Here is a 13365-nt window from a genome sequence, read left to right as displayed (position 1 = left end):
ATTGGAACGGGATGCCCAGGGAGGCGGTGGAGTCACTGCCCCTGAAGGCATTCAAGAAACGACTGGACGTGGCACCCAGTGCCACGGCCTCGCTGACAGGGTGCTGGCTGGTCACAGGCCGGACTCGATGACCTCACAGCTCTTTCCCCCCTCCCATATCGACCCGCTCCCTCCCGCTCCCCCTGCGTGTTTATATTTCTCAGTCCCTGCCCCCACCCCTCCTCCCGCTCTCCCCGCCCTCAGGCGCGCCCGCGCCTGCGCCGTGCCGGCCGCCTCAGAGGGCGCATGCGCGTCCCCCCCTCCCGCCGAGCCCGACACCGCCTCCCTCCTCCTCCTCCCTTTCCCGGCCTCTTCCCCACCACCTCTTCCCGGGGAAGGGACGAGGGCGGCCGGAGCGCGGCACGCACCCGCCGCCATGCAGATCACGCTGAAGACCCTGCAGCAGCAAACCTTCCGCATCGACATCGACCCCGAGGAGACGGTGCGCCCATTCCCGGGATCCCTTCCCCCCCCGCACCCCACCCCACCCCCGGGACGCGGCCGTGGAGGGGGATGCGGGGATTTGTCCCCTCGCCCCCGGGGAAAGGGAGGCACGGACCCCTCCGGTGGAGGTGGTCGGAGCTTCAATGAGGGGTTGGGGCCGCGGGGGTGATGCGGTGCCCGCCCGGGATGATTTTGGGTGATTCGGCGCCGGGGGGAGGGGGTGAGCTTAGCCGGAGGTGATGAGGGACCCCTTTTCCTTAGGATGCTTCTCGGTAAGAGTGCCTTCCCATCGCCAAAGGAAAGGGGTTTCCGTGGCCAAACCTCCGGCGGAAGGACTTTTCCCCCCTTGTTTTTGAGGAGAACGCCCCGGAGGTGGGAGGGGGAATAGCTCGGGAGATGGAAAGGGGGAATAGCTCTGAGGTGGAAAGGGGAATAGCCCGGGGAAATAGCCCAGGAGGTGGAAAGGGGAAATAGCCCGGGAGATGGGAGGGGGAATAAATAGCTCACGTAGTCCTGGGGAGGAGAGGAGCGCTATAGGAAGCGAAAGTTTTCCCTTTCGGGCCGAGGGTTAGCAGTCAGTGGGGCACAGATCGCTGCTGGTTTATAATGGGAGCACTGGGAGAGGGGATATTGCCAGAGCATCTCTCTCCCCGGTGGGGCTGGGGGTGCAGCAGAAGGAAAACGTGGTGGTCCTTCCCATCCTCCCATGGATTCCCGCCAGAAGGGAAGTGCTGGGAGAGTTGTGGGGCTTTTCTGCTGGGGCAGGAGCGTGGGCTGGAGAGGGGCTGGTGTTTGCTCCCAGGTGCATCGCCGTGTGCCCGGGCAGGTGTGTGCTGTGGAGGTGGGAGAGCGCGGGCAGGGTTTATTGTTTGGCCTCACGGGGCGAGCTGCAGTGATTAATCAGTCTGTGCTTAGGATGGGAGGGAGTGCGGGAGAGTCTCTGCTGACCCTGGTGGAGCCGGTGTTGGGGTATGCGGTGGGGTTCACAGCAGCCTTATTCCCCCTCACTGGTGCCTTTGTGTGTGTCTGATGATGCTGCGAGTGAGGAGGAGACATGTTTTGTTTCCAGGTGAATGTTCTCCTCTGGCACACGGCATCTGCTGGAAAATCCTCGGAGAAATGCAGTGTTCTGAGATGAGAGGAAGGGCCCTAAGTGAGTTGGCAGGGTTGGAAGTTGCCTTGTCACTTGTCTGAGCAGGGATGGTCACTCTGATAGCCAAGTCCAGACACACTTGTGGCCTTGGTTTGAAAGATCTGGGGAGGCTGGCAGCTGAAGTATTGTCTGCAGCAAGCTTTCCTGTGACTGGTGGGCAGTGAAGCTCTAGAAACTATGGAACATTGTATCTGGTTTTATAAAGTCTGTGGGTTTACTCTCTTCTATCTTAGGAAAAATAAAGGATGACAGTTAAAAGTTGGATCAAGACCTCATTTGGGTTACCATTATGACTGAGGGACGTGGCAAATGCCTAGGAGAAGCATGGGTCAGAAACCTTCAAATATTTAAAGCAGAAGTCTTTGCTGTTACTGAGAAAACTCTCTTTTCTTTTTCTCTTGTTTTCTGCATTCAGTAAGGTCCTGGGAAGTAAATTCAAGGAGAGGACTGAAGGAATGTTGCCAGTCAAAGCCCTCACCAGTTTATGAGACAGCAGAATGCAATGACTACAAGTTGGATTGTGGGAAATGAGACTGCACCCTCTGTTTATAAATGTGGCTGCTACAGTAGCTCAAAATAAAGATGCTCCTCATGAGCATAATACTTCAGAGTTTGGCCAGAAATGGGTGGTAAGGTAGGGAAAATTTGGGTAGACTTTGAGGAGAACTTTGTTTTAAAAAGAGCAGGATAAAGACTTGATCTTATTATTAGCTGTAGAGGGGAAAAAATGTTTAAATTTCCGTGTCACATTAGAAAATTACAAAGAAATTGCTGTTGGAAGTGTTAAAAATCCTATAACTTAGTAAAGAGAAGAACACTTTGAGCCTTCAGTTGCAAACTGAGTCTTAAAATCAGCAAATGCTTTGAAATGTACTGTGTTGAGGAAGTGTCACAAGTATGTGCTTGGAAGTTCTCAGTCAGATTTTTTGAAATATAGAGATTTTGTCTAAGTGTGCTGGTTTCTTAGATTAATTTCCTAACACCTTGAAACGTGTTTCGTGGAGTTTGGGAAACATTACTTTTAGTCTTTGGACCATGTGTGTGTTTCTCAGATAGAGGTAAGCTTGTTTGCTTGGATTTCTGCCCTGTGCTGTGACAAGGCCAAAAATCATGTAGTAGTGATAGACACGGGAAACCTGTTGCTCTCAAGTTGGGTTCTGGTTCTGTAAAACTGATTTTCTGTTTCTAGCAGTTCCTCCCCTTACTCTCATTACCAAATTAATCTGGAGAGACTTTGATGTTACTGTGCAAGGTAGCATTCTGACAAGACTTAATGCTTGTAACTGAGAGCTGTCATCCATAGTAAGGAATATTTAAACCAACCTCCAGTAAGAATTTGAAGCAACACGCTTCCTAATAACTAATTAGCCAACTGGTCTTATTTTTTTTTTCCTGTTGAATCACACAGTTGAATTTTAAACTTGCCTTCAATAGTGTGACTCTAGTTTTGGTTTAGTTATGTTTTAAAACATTGGCCAGCTGAGTATTTTTAGTGAGTAAAAAGTACACTTAAAGCTATCCTTGCTTGCCAAAGCACTAGGTGAAGACTGTCAGATATTCCTGACTGACTAAAGAAGATGAAAAGATTTAGCCTCAGGCCCTGTTACTGGAGAAGGCCTGTTATCAAGTGGAGAAATTTTTGCAGGCCTGGCTATTTTTTGTTAAGTTTTGTGTTGCACCCATGAAGCTCCACACAGGGGTGGATTTACCCGTTGTGATGATTCTGGTGTTCTGACTGGGGCCACTCGGGGTTTGAGCATTCACCCTTAACCAGGGGAAATGGAAGCATGTATCCATCTGCACAAGCTGCTGCTTCTTTTTGTTGCCTGGCTGTGAGAAAGTAAATATGTTAAACATTGTGTTAGGAGCAAATAATAAGCACTGCCTGACACTGATGCAGACCTGTGTAGCCACATCTCTTGTCTGAGGTGACAGTGCTGACTCTGTAGGCTTCTGAATGTGGCATTTCTGTTGTAGTTATCACTATGTAGACGTGAAGCAGGGTTTTAAAAATCTTCAGCAAACATTCTTAACTTTTGAAGTGAAACACCAGGCAAAAGTAAGTCTGTCCTGTTTTGTTTTCAGCTGCTCCTGTGCTGTTAACCTAAAAACCTGGTTGTCAAAATGCAGAGAAGTGCAAGGAATATTCAGGATGTCAGCAGTCTTTCGGCCACAGTCTGTGTCACATAATATGGGCTTTCGGATTTCACTGTTCCACCACAGCACTTGAACACCCAGGAAAAGCCAGCTTGTTTAACACCATGTCAGCAGAACACTTAGTTGTGGAAGTTTGAGCTTCTGCTGTGTTCTGGTGTGTCCTTAGTATGTGTATGGTTTATTGTTAAATGTGTTTATGGGGATTTTTGGGTGCTAATGTTACTGTGTCAGAAGAATTAACTTTGCAACAGTTCTGCAAGAATCAGAGACTACTGCTGGGTGAAATGGTGAAAGCTGACTCCGGGGCTTGTAACCTGTGAATGTACTCTTGACAGCCTCCTTCCTACATGTGTTTCAGTGCAGGTTAATCCTACAGAAGTTGTGGGTAAGAGGATTGTTTTTGTATTTCCCTGGGAGTTTATCATTTTGGTGGTTAGAGGAAGAGTGCTCAATTCAAAATCCAGAAGTACCCTTCTAGGTTAAAGGTGTTTTTCTGTTTGAAGTCTTGGTATTTTTCTCTAGTTGCTCCTTGGGTTGTACAGTAGGTATCTTTCAGCTTTTCTAGGGGATTGTTTTGTTGTTCTTGCCTCTCCATAGGATTATATTACTGAGTGTGTGCTTGCATGGGCAGAGGAGGTGTGAATTGGAAGGGCTTGTACTTGCTGCTTGTGGTTTGATACATGACTCTGCAAAATTGTAACTTCAGAGATCACTAGAATAAGAGTATATGCGGGGTTTTTTTCATTATTTTCATACTTTCTTCTCAGACTGTAGCATTTTCGAGTTATGGTCTGTTACAGTTCATGTTTGGGTAGTTAACTCTCTGGGGGTTTTTTTGCTACTGCTTTTCTTTGGTGGATAGTCCTTTTCTGTTTCCTGGCTAGAGTCAGGATTTTCAAGCAAGGCAGTTTTGATTCTTGGCTGAAGAAGGCTAGGCTTTCACATGTTCAGGAATATTTTCCTGAAGTTCTAGTGAGTGTTTTAATATAATTTCCAAAGACCTTTGGGCAGGGTGACACTTTCTTTTTTTTTTTTTTTTTTTTTTTTAATTTAATAAAGGAAAGGATAAGATAGCATAAATTACTTAATACAACTAAATTATTTTATTCATATTGGAATGTGTTTTTACATGTTACCCGTTTTTCAAATGCCATGGCTCTGCCCATAGTTTTTCAGCTATTTTATTGAGAATGTTTTATCCAGTTTAGCTGTCAGCAAAGTTAGCTTTATACTTTTACTAATTTGGCAGTATTGTGCACTGTATTTCTCAAAATCTAAACTTTCTTGGGCCACCATTCACAAGGTGACCAGTACACTGAGAAGTTAAATATAGAGCCTGTGCACACTTAAGGATAGCTCTATACATATGTTTAAGGTCTATTTTGCAGATATGATTGGAAAGCAAGGGTATCTGTCCTTGATATGGATAACAACAGGCCGGAAGGTGTTCCCTTTGAAACTTGGTGAAAGTGGAGAGTACATTTTAATTAAAAAGAGTTAGTATGAGCAGATGATCCTGCTACTGTCTAGAGCCCCATTGCTGCCCTTGTGCGTAAATGGCTGTGTTTACCGACAAACCTTTCAAAAAATACTTTATTTGAATTCCTGAAGCACAGGAAAGGATATCTGTAGGTGTGAGATTGGGTGGTGCAAACTTACAGCACTAAAAGGTATGGCTGGCAATGTCTTCTCCCACCGAGGTTTGCCTCTTTGGTCACGGTTCCCTTGGGTGGAGTGGACTCAGTGAAACAAATCACTCTTTATTTCACAGGACACGGTGATGTGCAGCATGTCTTACCCAGTGCCTGTAAGGATGGCTGTCCTCTGTGTGCTGCCCTGCAGGGAGCACCAAAGGAACGGGAAAAGGAGAGGGAAGGGCTGGCTTGCCTTGGCTGTGAGCACACAGAGTGTTGTCTACACACTGACTCTGGTTCTCCCTCTCTTTGTCTTTCCCTATGTTTTTGTGTCAGAGGCACCCCTCCAACTGGCTGGTCAGCATGCAGTATTGGAAAAGGGGTTTTTAAGTGTCTTTTTAGAATTAATTGAAATGACTTGTCAGTTTTCTTCATACTCAGGTGACTGTGTCACTTTTATACTTGTAAATCGGTTTGTGGGGAATTTGCCTGTTGTAAAAATTGCCTGCCTAAAGCTACTGGAGGGTTTTTTGTGCTAATCAACAAGACCATGCAAGGGTCACCACTAAGAATGTAAGCTTTCTCCCTAAAACAAGCCTTTGTGGCTTCAAAAGCAGGACTGTCCATCTTTCTGCTTTTCTTCAAGCTGCAGAAAACAGAAAACTCTACTTTAGGTTGAAATTTGTGTTCCTGTGTTAGTACAAAGCTGCATGAATGTAGCTCTTCTAGTCACCTTTTTTGCATCAGAAAACTGGCCCTGGTGTCTCCTCTTTCAGGCAGGGCTTAGATCATTTTTGAAATGCAGGGCAGAAGCATGTGGAGGCCTGGAGGCCAGCTTTGAGATCAGAAATTATTTCTGTTGATCTCTGGGCAGTGCATAACAACAACTGCTAGACTTATAAATTTCACCTGCGTTTAGATGAGCTCAATTTTGTAGAGGAAATTAGAAAGGCAGAGGTAATTGCATAGAAAGTAAATGTCAGGGCTAAATTTGGGTTTTTACCTTGCCAATTCCAGACTATTTTTCTTCAGAGAATGCTTCTTTCTTTATATGCAAACTTCAGCACAGTATATACAAGTAAATACAGGAGTTTATGAATGCTTTATGCTGTTTGTTTTTAAATGTTGGAGTAATTCTAGATGCCTTGTTTATTTGAGTACAACTGGGTTTTTTTCCATGCACTTACTAAGCTTGTAAACCTGACTGGATTCACGAGGCTCTTCCTCTCCTGTGATTCTTCCCAGTTACTGTATCTGTTGTGCCTTTGAGGCCTGAAGTAGGGCAGCGATCTGTGCGTATAACCACCATGATTGCATCCTGACTAAATGCGAGTGCCCTGTTTAGAAAGACAATATAAGAGAACACTGTAAATGGAGTTTTGTGCCAGAAAAAGCTGCTTTCATAGTGTGTAGAAAGAAGTAGCTGGAACCAAATGCATTCTTAGAGTAAAAGTACTGTAAAGCATTGACTTAGGAGTTAACTAGTTTCTTATCCTCTGTGTGTTTTCAGTAGCAGGCACAATATTTGTCATTAATCAGTTGCTGATCATGGAATTTGATTAAGGGTAGTAAAACCTGTTGCACTGGTCAGTTTGTTGCTTCATTAGCAGGTTTATTGTCTGACACAGCTGCATTGTCCTCGCCTGACTTTGAGCAGTGTCTGTATAGCAGTGTAACGTGTGGTGAATATTTTTGCAAGGGCAGTGGGAGGAGAAAACTCAGGAATATTAAGCCTATATTCTAAGCAAGTTTCTGGACTATGATGCCCTCTCTCAGGGAGGAGGAAAAGAGTAAAGCCCTTTGGAGTAAAAGCTTTTGTCCTTGTCTAACTGTGGCTTTTCCCAAAGTCTGGGAGAAACCTGTTAGCCTACTACAGAAAAAAACATGGAGTGGTAGAGAATTATAAGGTAGATTAAAAGAAAAATACTTCTGTGCGGCATTTCTTCTCAAAGAGAAGCAGTTCAGCAGTAGGCAGGTTGGTAGTGAAGGTCTTTCAGAGTTGGTCTTGGGATCCATCTCTTCATAGTCCTTTTATTCATTTGATAAGTATTTGAGTACAAATCAATAGAAGCATGATGGCATTGACAAACACAAAGTTTAACATTAGTACCTGGCTGCCTAATTGAGGGTCAGACTCTGGTACATGGCTCTCAAATGAGCAGCATAGATTATTTGGAGTTGGATTCATGAAAAGGTGAAGCCCTGAAGATCACAGATCCTGAAAGGGAGAGTAGTGATGCTATTCTGCTTCGAGTGTGCTGGCCGCCTGTTCCCACGGGGAATGAATTTCTACCTTAGGAAAGAGGTGCCTGGAGCCTGTGGAGAACTGTGACTCTTGACATGAAAGGAAACTGAAGAGATCTACTTATTAACTCATAAGTTTTGGTAAAGTTGTGTAAATGTTTTACACTGGCTAGCATCATGGGATGTGGGAAGGCTACTCATGCTTGAATTAGAACATCAGCATGAGAACGAATCGGTATTAATAGTCTGTGAATTAACTTGGGCTGGAAATTAGAAAGAGACTTCCAACATCAGAGTAAACTTTGTAGCAGCCTCCTGGTAGAAGTAGCAAACAACCTTACTTGTCCTTAGGTGCATCAAATTCCTGATGAATATTGTGGTGTGGAAGGTGGGTTTGTGGCTTGATGTCACAAGAGATTCTTTCCAGTTTTGTATTCAGTTTCTCTCAACATCTCAAGAAGTTCAGAAATTTGTCTTGCCTGTGTAATTATACATTAAAACCAATGAAAGTACCCTGTTCGCTTTTACATTAGGATTTATGAAATGAGTCTCTGAATAAACTGAGGATTTTTGCCTCTTCTGTGTTAGCATTTATATGAGGTAGGAGAAATAAAAATTGCTGTGAGAGAGGGAAGGAGGAGGGTGTTTGATCAATGGGAGCTGCTTGCCTGGATGGAACCCAGCATGCCCTGGTTGCTTAGCTGGCAGAAAGTGACTGCAAGGAACAACTGGGAAACTCAGCACCAGTGATTTAATGAAATCCCATTTTTAGGATGCCTGTCTGGGATGCAGTTGATGACTGGTATTTCTTTGGAAGACCTCGGTTTTTCAGTTAGCAGTTGATCAGCTCTAGCTCTTTATTAAACAGATTGCATGGCATATATTCTCAAGGACACTGTGTTCTGTTCAGTTTCTGAATAGTAGGGAGAGTTTCATGTCTAAATTCATAGGGGACAGAAGAAAATCATCCTGACCTGTACGTGTACTGTTTCTGAATCTTCAGGGTAAAGTGTTTGTAGATGAATTGATGCTCATTCTTAAACTTATTGCCATAAAGTACAGGCTCCCTTTATTGTGCTGTGAAATTTTATAAGGGCAGAGAAAAAATGGGATTTGGTGAGGACTGAAATACATTTTGAACTCTAATCAGGTTGAATAAAGCTAGGAAGCCTGAAGGTTAGGTTTATGGATCTGTATTTATGAGAAAAATGCATCATAATCTATGGATGATTTCTCAGTTTGACAGATCAATGTGCTGGGTGTGCTTCCCCAAAATTAATTTTCACTTAATGACCATGAACCAGTGGTGGTGCTGAAGTCTAGGTTCTCAGCAACCTAATTTGCTAGAGGCAAAGTTTGGGATGTTGCTTTTTTCAGCAATTCACTGCACCAGCAGCTGGAAGATGCAGCTGTCTTTCTGAAAAGCATTGAGAGGGCTTCTCCCTCTCTCTCTCTCTCTTTTTTTGCCTTTTTTTTTGTAATTCCTCCTTGAAAATGGAACATCTATGGTTTAAATCTAAATAAAGGTGGATCAGACTACTGTCTGACATACAGATTGTTGCACCCTCATGCATTTTCTTCTCTTAGCAGAATTAATGGCACAGTTACTTCTCACTAAGTCTTCAGTCACTCTAGTTAGAGCTACAACAGGAAGTTCTGTGCCACTGGAATGTTACTGCTAGAATCGATGTATCTGATCTTATCTATTCCTTTTTTTATTCTGAGAATTGTATTGTATCCTCTGCAAATGATGTGTTTCTGGCCTCCTAGGCTAGGCAGTGATGAAAGCCCGAACAGGCAAGCACTTTTTGTTTTAGCCTGAGTATTTCTTGAACTCCTGTCTCTAACAGGAGAATGATGAAGTCTGCAGCTGACTGCATTTTCTTGCAGATTCAAGCTGTAGTAGTTAAGAGTTGTTTAAGTCCTTTTGTTTGTTCTTTTGAATAGGTGTGATGCGATCAGTTCATTGTATTCATTTGAGATATGACACATTCCCTTATCTAAATCACTATTCTTTATAAAGCAGTTAAGCAATGTTCTGAAATGTTCTCAAATGTAATCTGGAAATTACTCGACTATTTTGTGTATTTTCAGTTTTAAAGGAGCAAGTGGAATGACATTATAGAGTTTTTAATTTGTAATTCGGAGCTCATGGTGTGCTGCTGTCAGTCAACCTAACGTATCAGGTATCTTCGGATGGCGAAAGTTCACAGTAGAGTGAATGTCCATTTAAATGAGAGACCTATGTAAATGATCTTTCCTTTTGCAAATGGCAGAGTGTCTCTGGACATAGATAGCAAAATACTGTAAATTGGCTCAGTTATGTTAAGCTTAAATTTGTTTCAGGTTTTTGTAAGCTGTCAGCCAGAGAATTGAAGTAATTTGTGTTCCAGTTTAGGATATAATCTGTTCTTAAACTCATTGATGTACATGGCAGAGAATAAAGACCAGCATTGAAAACTGTAACAGCCTTTTCTCTTCAGGATTTCCAGTCTTTTCAAGAATTACGAAGTTAATGGTAAGCTATAGTCAAAGATTGTCTCTGTTCTTTAGAAGCAAACCTGTAGTTTGTTCTTATGTTCAGACCACCATGGTTCTGTAACTTCATGGTGTTATTTGCATTGATAACTACTTCACTGAGGCAATAAATACCTTCACGTGGATCCAATTACTGCATAGTAATTAGCGTATTCCTTAGTCTGTGCTGACCTAGGCCACCACAATAATAAAGATTATGTCAGTATTAGTATTCAGAGATGATTTTAGGATTGTGGAAAGGGATTGTACAGCTGAAGCACAGTCTCCTGTGTATCCAACAAGGCTGAAACTGCCTGTGGCTGCCGAGTTACTTTTCCTAGGTGCAGTCCTGTTGAACTTGGGGCTTCATGCTCTTGGTGGTCCTCAGCACATCAAAGATGTGGACCTGTGTCAGCTGGTCCAGAGGAGGTGACGAAGATGTTCAGAGGGGTGGAACACCTCTTCTATGGAGTCAAGCTGAGAGAGCTTGGATACAAGACTGAGCTGTGTTCAGGCTGGAGAAGAGAAGGCTCTGGGGAGACCTTGGAGAACCTTCCAGTGCCAAACAGGGACTTAGAAGAAAGATGGGGACAGACTTTTTAGCAGGCCTGTTACAATGGGACAAGGGATAATAGTTTTAAACTAAGAAAGGGTATGTCTAGAGTAGATATAAGGAAGGGATTTTTTACAGTGAGGATGGTGAAACACTGGAACAGATTCCTAGAAAATATTTTTTTCATTTCCCTTGGCCCCATGGTGTAAAAATGGAAGTTTGCCTATGTCTGAAGATGAATGCCATCTGCCAAAGGGATGAAAGCATAGTCCTGCTTGTTGCAGACTTATGGCAGGGAGAACATTTTGGGAGGTTTTTGGAAGAAGGCAGTGCCCCAGGTCACTTGCAGTACATCAGTCACATCACAGTAATTAATAAGGGGAAATGCTGCACGCAGGTGGTCAGCAAAGGCAAATGAATCGTTGGATCCTCCTACAGTAAATATCTTAACTCCTTTTCATGGATCCAATTATTGTGTAGTAAATCCACGTGTGTTCAGCGTGCCCTGACCTAGACTTTTAGCTGTTCAAACATTTATGTTTGAGAGAACACATCTTGGTTTTGTTCCTTGTGGGAAAAAGACAGTTTTCTGGAATAAAGCAATAGAAAATGAAGAGGACAAAGTAGACATTTGAAGCCAGTACCTTGATTGATGCAGTGGACATGAAACAAACTTTAATTTTCTCCCACAAAATGGATTATAGACATTAGTCGCATTGCAGTATTTGTTACGAATCTATGACAAACGTGGTAACAGGGTATAAAAGGAGTAGTGTCGAGTCATTATCTTTGAGTGATTGGTACAAGTGCGTAAGTATATATAACCAGTGTTAAAAAGTAGACATTTAGAAACATAACTTTTAACATGATTCAGGGGATTAATTTGCCCTAGTGCATGCAGGACTTTAATTGAAGTTGTGTGAAGTAATAGACAGTATTATTAATTAAAGTTTGGGAAAAAACTCCGTGGTGGCTTATCTGTGGTGAGGGAGACTGTTCAGTAGCAAGGTGAGTGACTTCCATCCTTAATAACTGGAGGGGAATTAACAAATTATAGTTTGAATTTTCAAGAAAATAAGCTTTAAAAATAAGTGTAAATCCAAGGGTAGGACAGACTGTTGTAAAGTAATGGCATGAGAATGATGCTTTCAGCAAATTATTAAAACAAGTAATGGTTTGACTGTCCTCCGGACTTAGGTGTGGCAGTGAGCTGCTCTTAGTTTTGCTGTGGGAAGGCAACTGCCTGGTTGGAGACTAATTCCAAAGCATTTGGAAGGTGCTGGGGTGGCATATATGATACAAAATACCAAAAGCATCCTTTCTTCATCTGCTGGGGAAAAAGAGCTGGCTCCCTATTTTGGTTTAGTTCCATAGACGGAAGCAATATGTTGTGTTCTGTATCCTTGCAGAGTTTTATGAAAAAGGTTTTTTGAATATTCAGGAAAAAAAAGTTTAGAAGGTGGTGTTGGCTTGTAGTAACAAGCTCATAACAGATTGGTTGTCTTTGTTTTATGTATACTGAGAGTGTCTGTAAGAAAGCAAGAAGAACGACTGTGTGTGCAGGCAGTTTGTCTCAAAACATGACTTCAGATGTGTCAGTACAGGAATGCTTCTACAGGAGCTTGCTTTACCTCCTCATGGTAGCATTTTGGAGAACTGAGAGCATTCTTACACACAACAGCTAACAGTGCTACTTGAGCTACTGCATGTGGTGCTGTGAAAGTGTGGATGATTGTAGCGGGTTGAGTTCGAAACCGGCGGAAACACCAATTAAATGTAGTGGTTTTGGTTCAAAATATTCATTACTTACTTATTTTCCTTCAGTGAGATAAGAATTAGGAGAAAAGCAAAGCAGGCACAAACCTTAAACAGCTGCAGTACAATGAAAGAGTTTTATTACTAATAGAATTAAAAGTAAAGAGAAAATAACAAAAAAAAATTAAAGCAAATTCCCCCCCCCCCCCCCAGCACTTCTCTCCTTTTATGCAGCTCACACAAGGGATAACAGAACATGGGATGTTAGTCAGTGTTCCAGTTCTTGAAAAGTCTCTCTCTTATGCTTAAGGAAAAAAGGGTTTTCCTTCAGCTGCACGTGGTTCCCAAACTGCCACCAACAGCAGATCCGCCTGGAAACAAACAATCTGCTGTGTGTAGGACATCTCTCCCATGAAAAATCTCACAGTTCCTTCACACTGCAAAACATGGGCCATCACATGGGGTTATTCATCTTTTTAAGGATAAGTTCTTTTGGCCTGCACACAAAGGCTTTTCTTCGCCACAAGTCTCTAACAGCCTCTTACTACTTCTATATAGCCTGGCATAGGTACTCTTCACAATCTTCACAGGCACACGAGGATTCTCCATCCCCCCATGTTCTTCAAATGGATTAAAGAGACAAGCAGTTTGTGGTATTACAGTTTCTCACCACGGCATGCAAGAAGGTTTCTTTTAAGCTGCGCGCCAGAATCGCAGCACCGCCCTCTTTTCTCCCGTCGCCATTTCCAGCTCCGTCCCACGTGACTCACTTCTCTTTCTCTCTGACTCCGAAGCCGCCATGTTGAAGGGTGTTCTTGTTCGGGCTTTACGGTGGGGAAAGCCTCGCTCCCTTTGTGCTGCTGGCTGCA

General features: G+C 43.2%; 1 protein-coding gene across 1 annotated transcript in view; it reads left to right on the top strand.

The window, feature by feature from the left end:
• Positions 1-296: 296 nt before the first annotated feature.
• RAD23B (RAD23 homolog B, nucleotide excision repair protein) overlaps positions 297-13365 on the top strand; it is a 37470-nt gene continuing 24401 nt past the window's right edge. The window contains exon 1 of the mRNA XM_032095653.1: positions 297-481. Within this exon, the coding sequence (XP_031951544.1) occupies positions 416-481 (66 nt within the window). The 5' untranslated portion in view covers positions 297-415. The remainder of the gene's footprint in view (positions 482-13365) is intronic.

The sequence above is a fragment of the Corvus moneduloides genome, chromosome Z (assembly GCF_009650955.1).
Source record: "Corvus moneduloides isolate bCorMon1 chromosome Z, bCorMon1.pri, whole genome shotgun sequence".
In the NCBI taxonomy this organism is placed as follows: domain Eukaryota; kingdom Metazoa; phylum Chordata; class Aves; order Passeriformes; family Corvidae; genus Corvus; species Corvus moneduloides.
The sequence above is the reverse complement of the archived record's forward strand: the minus strand, read 5'-3'. Positions and strand labels throughout refer to the sequence as shown.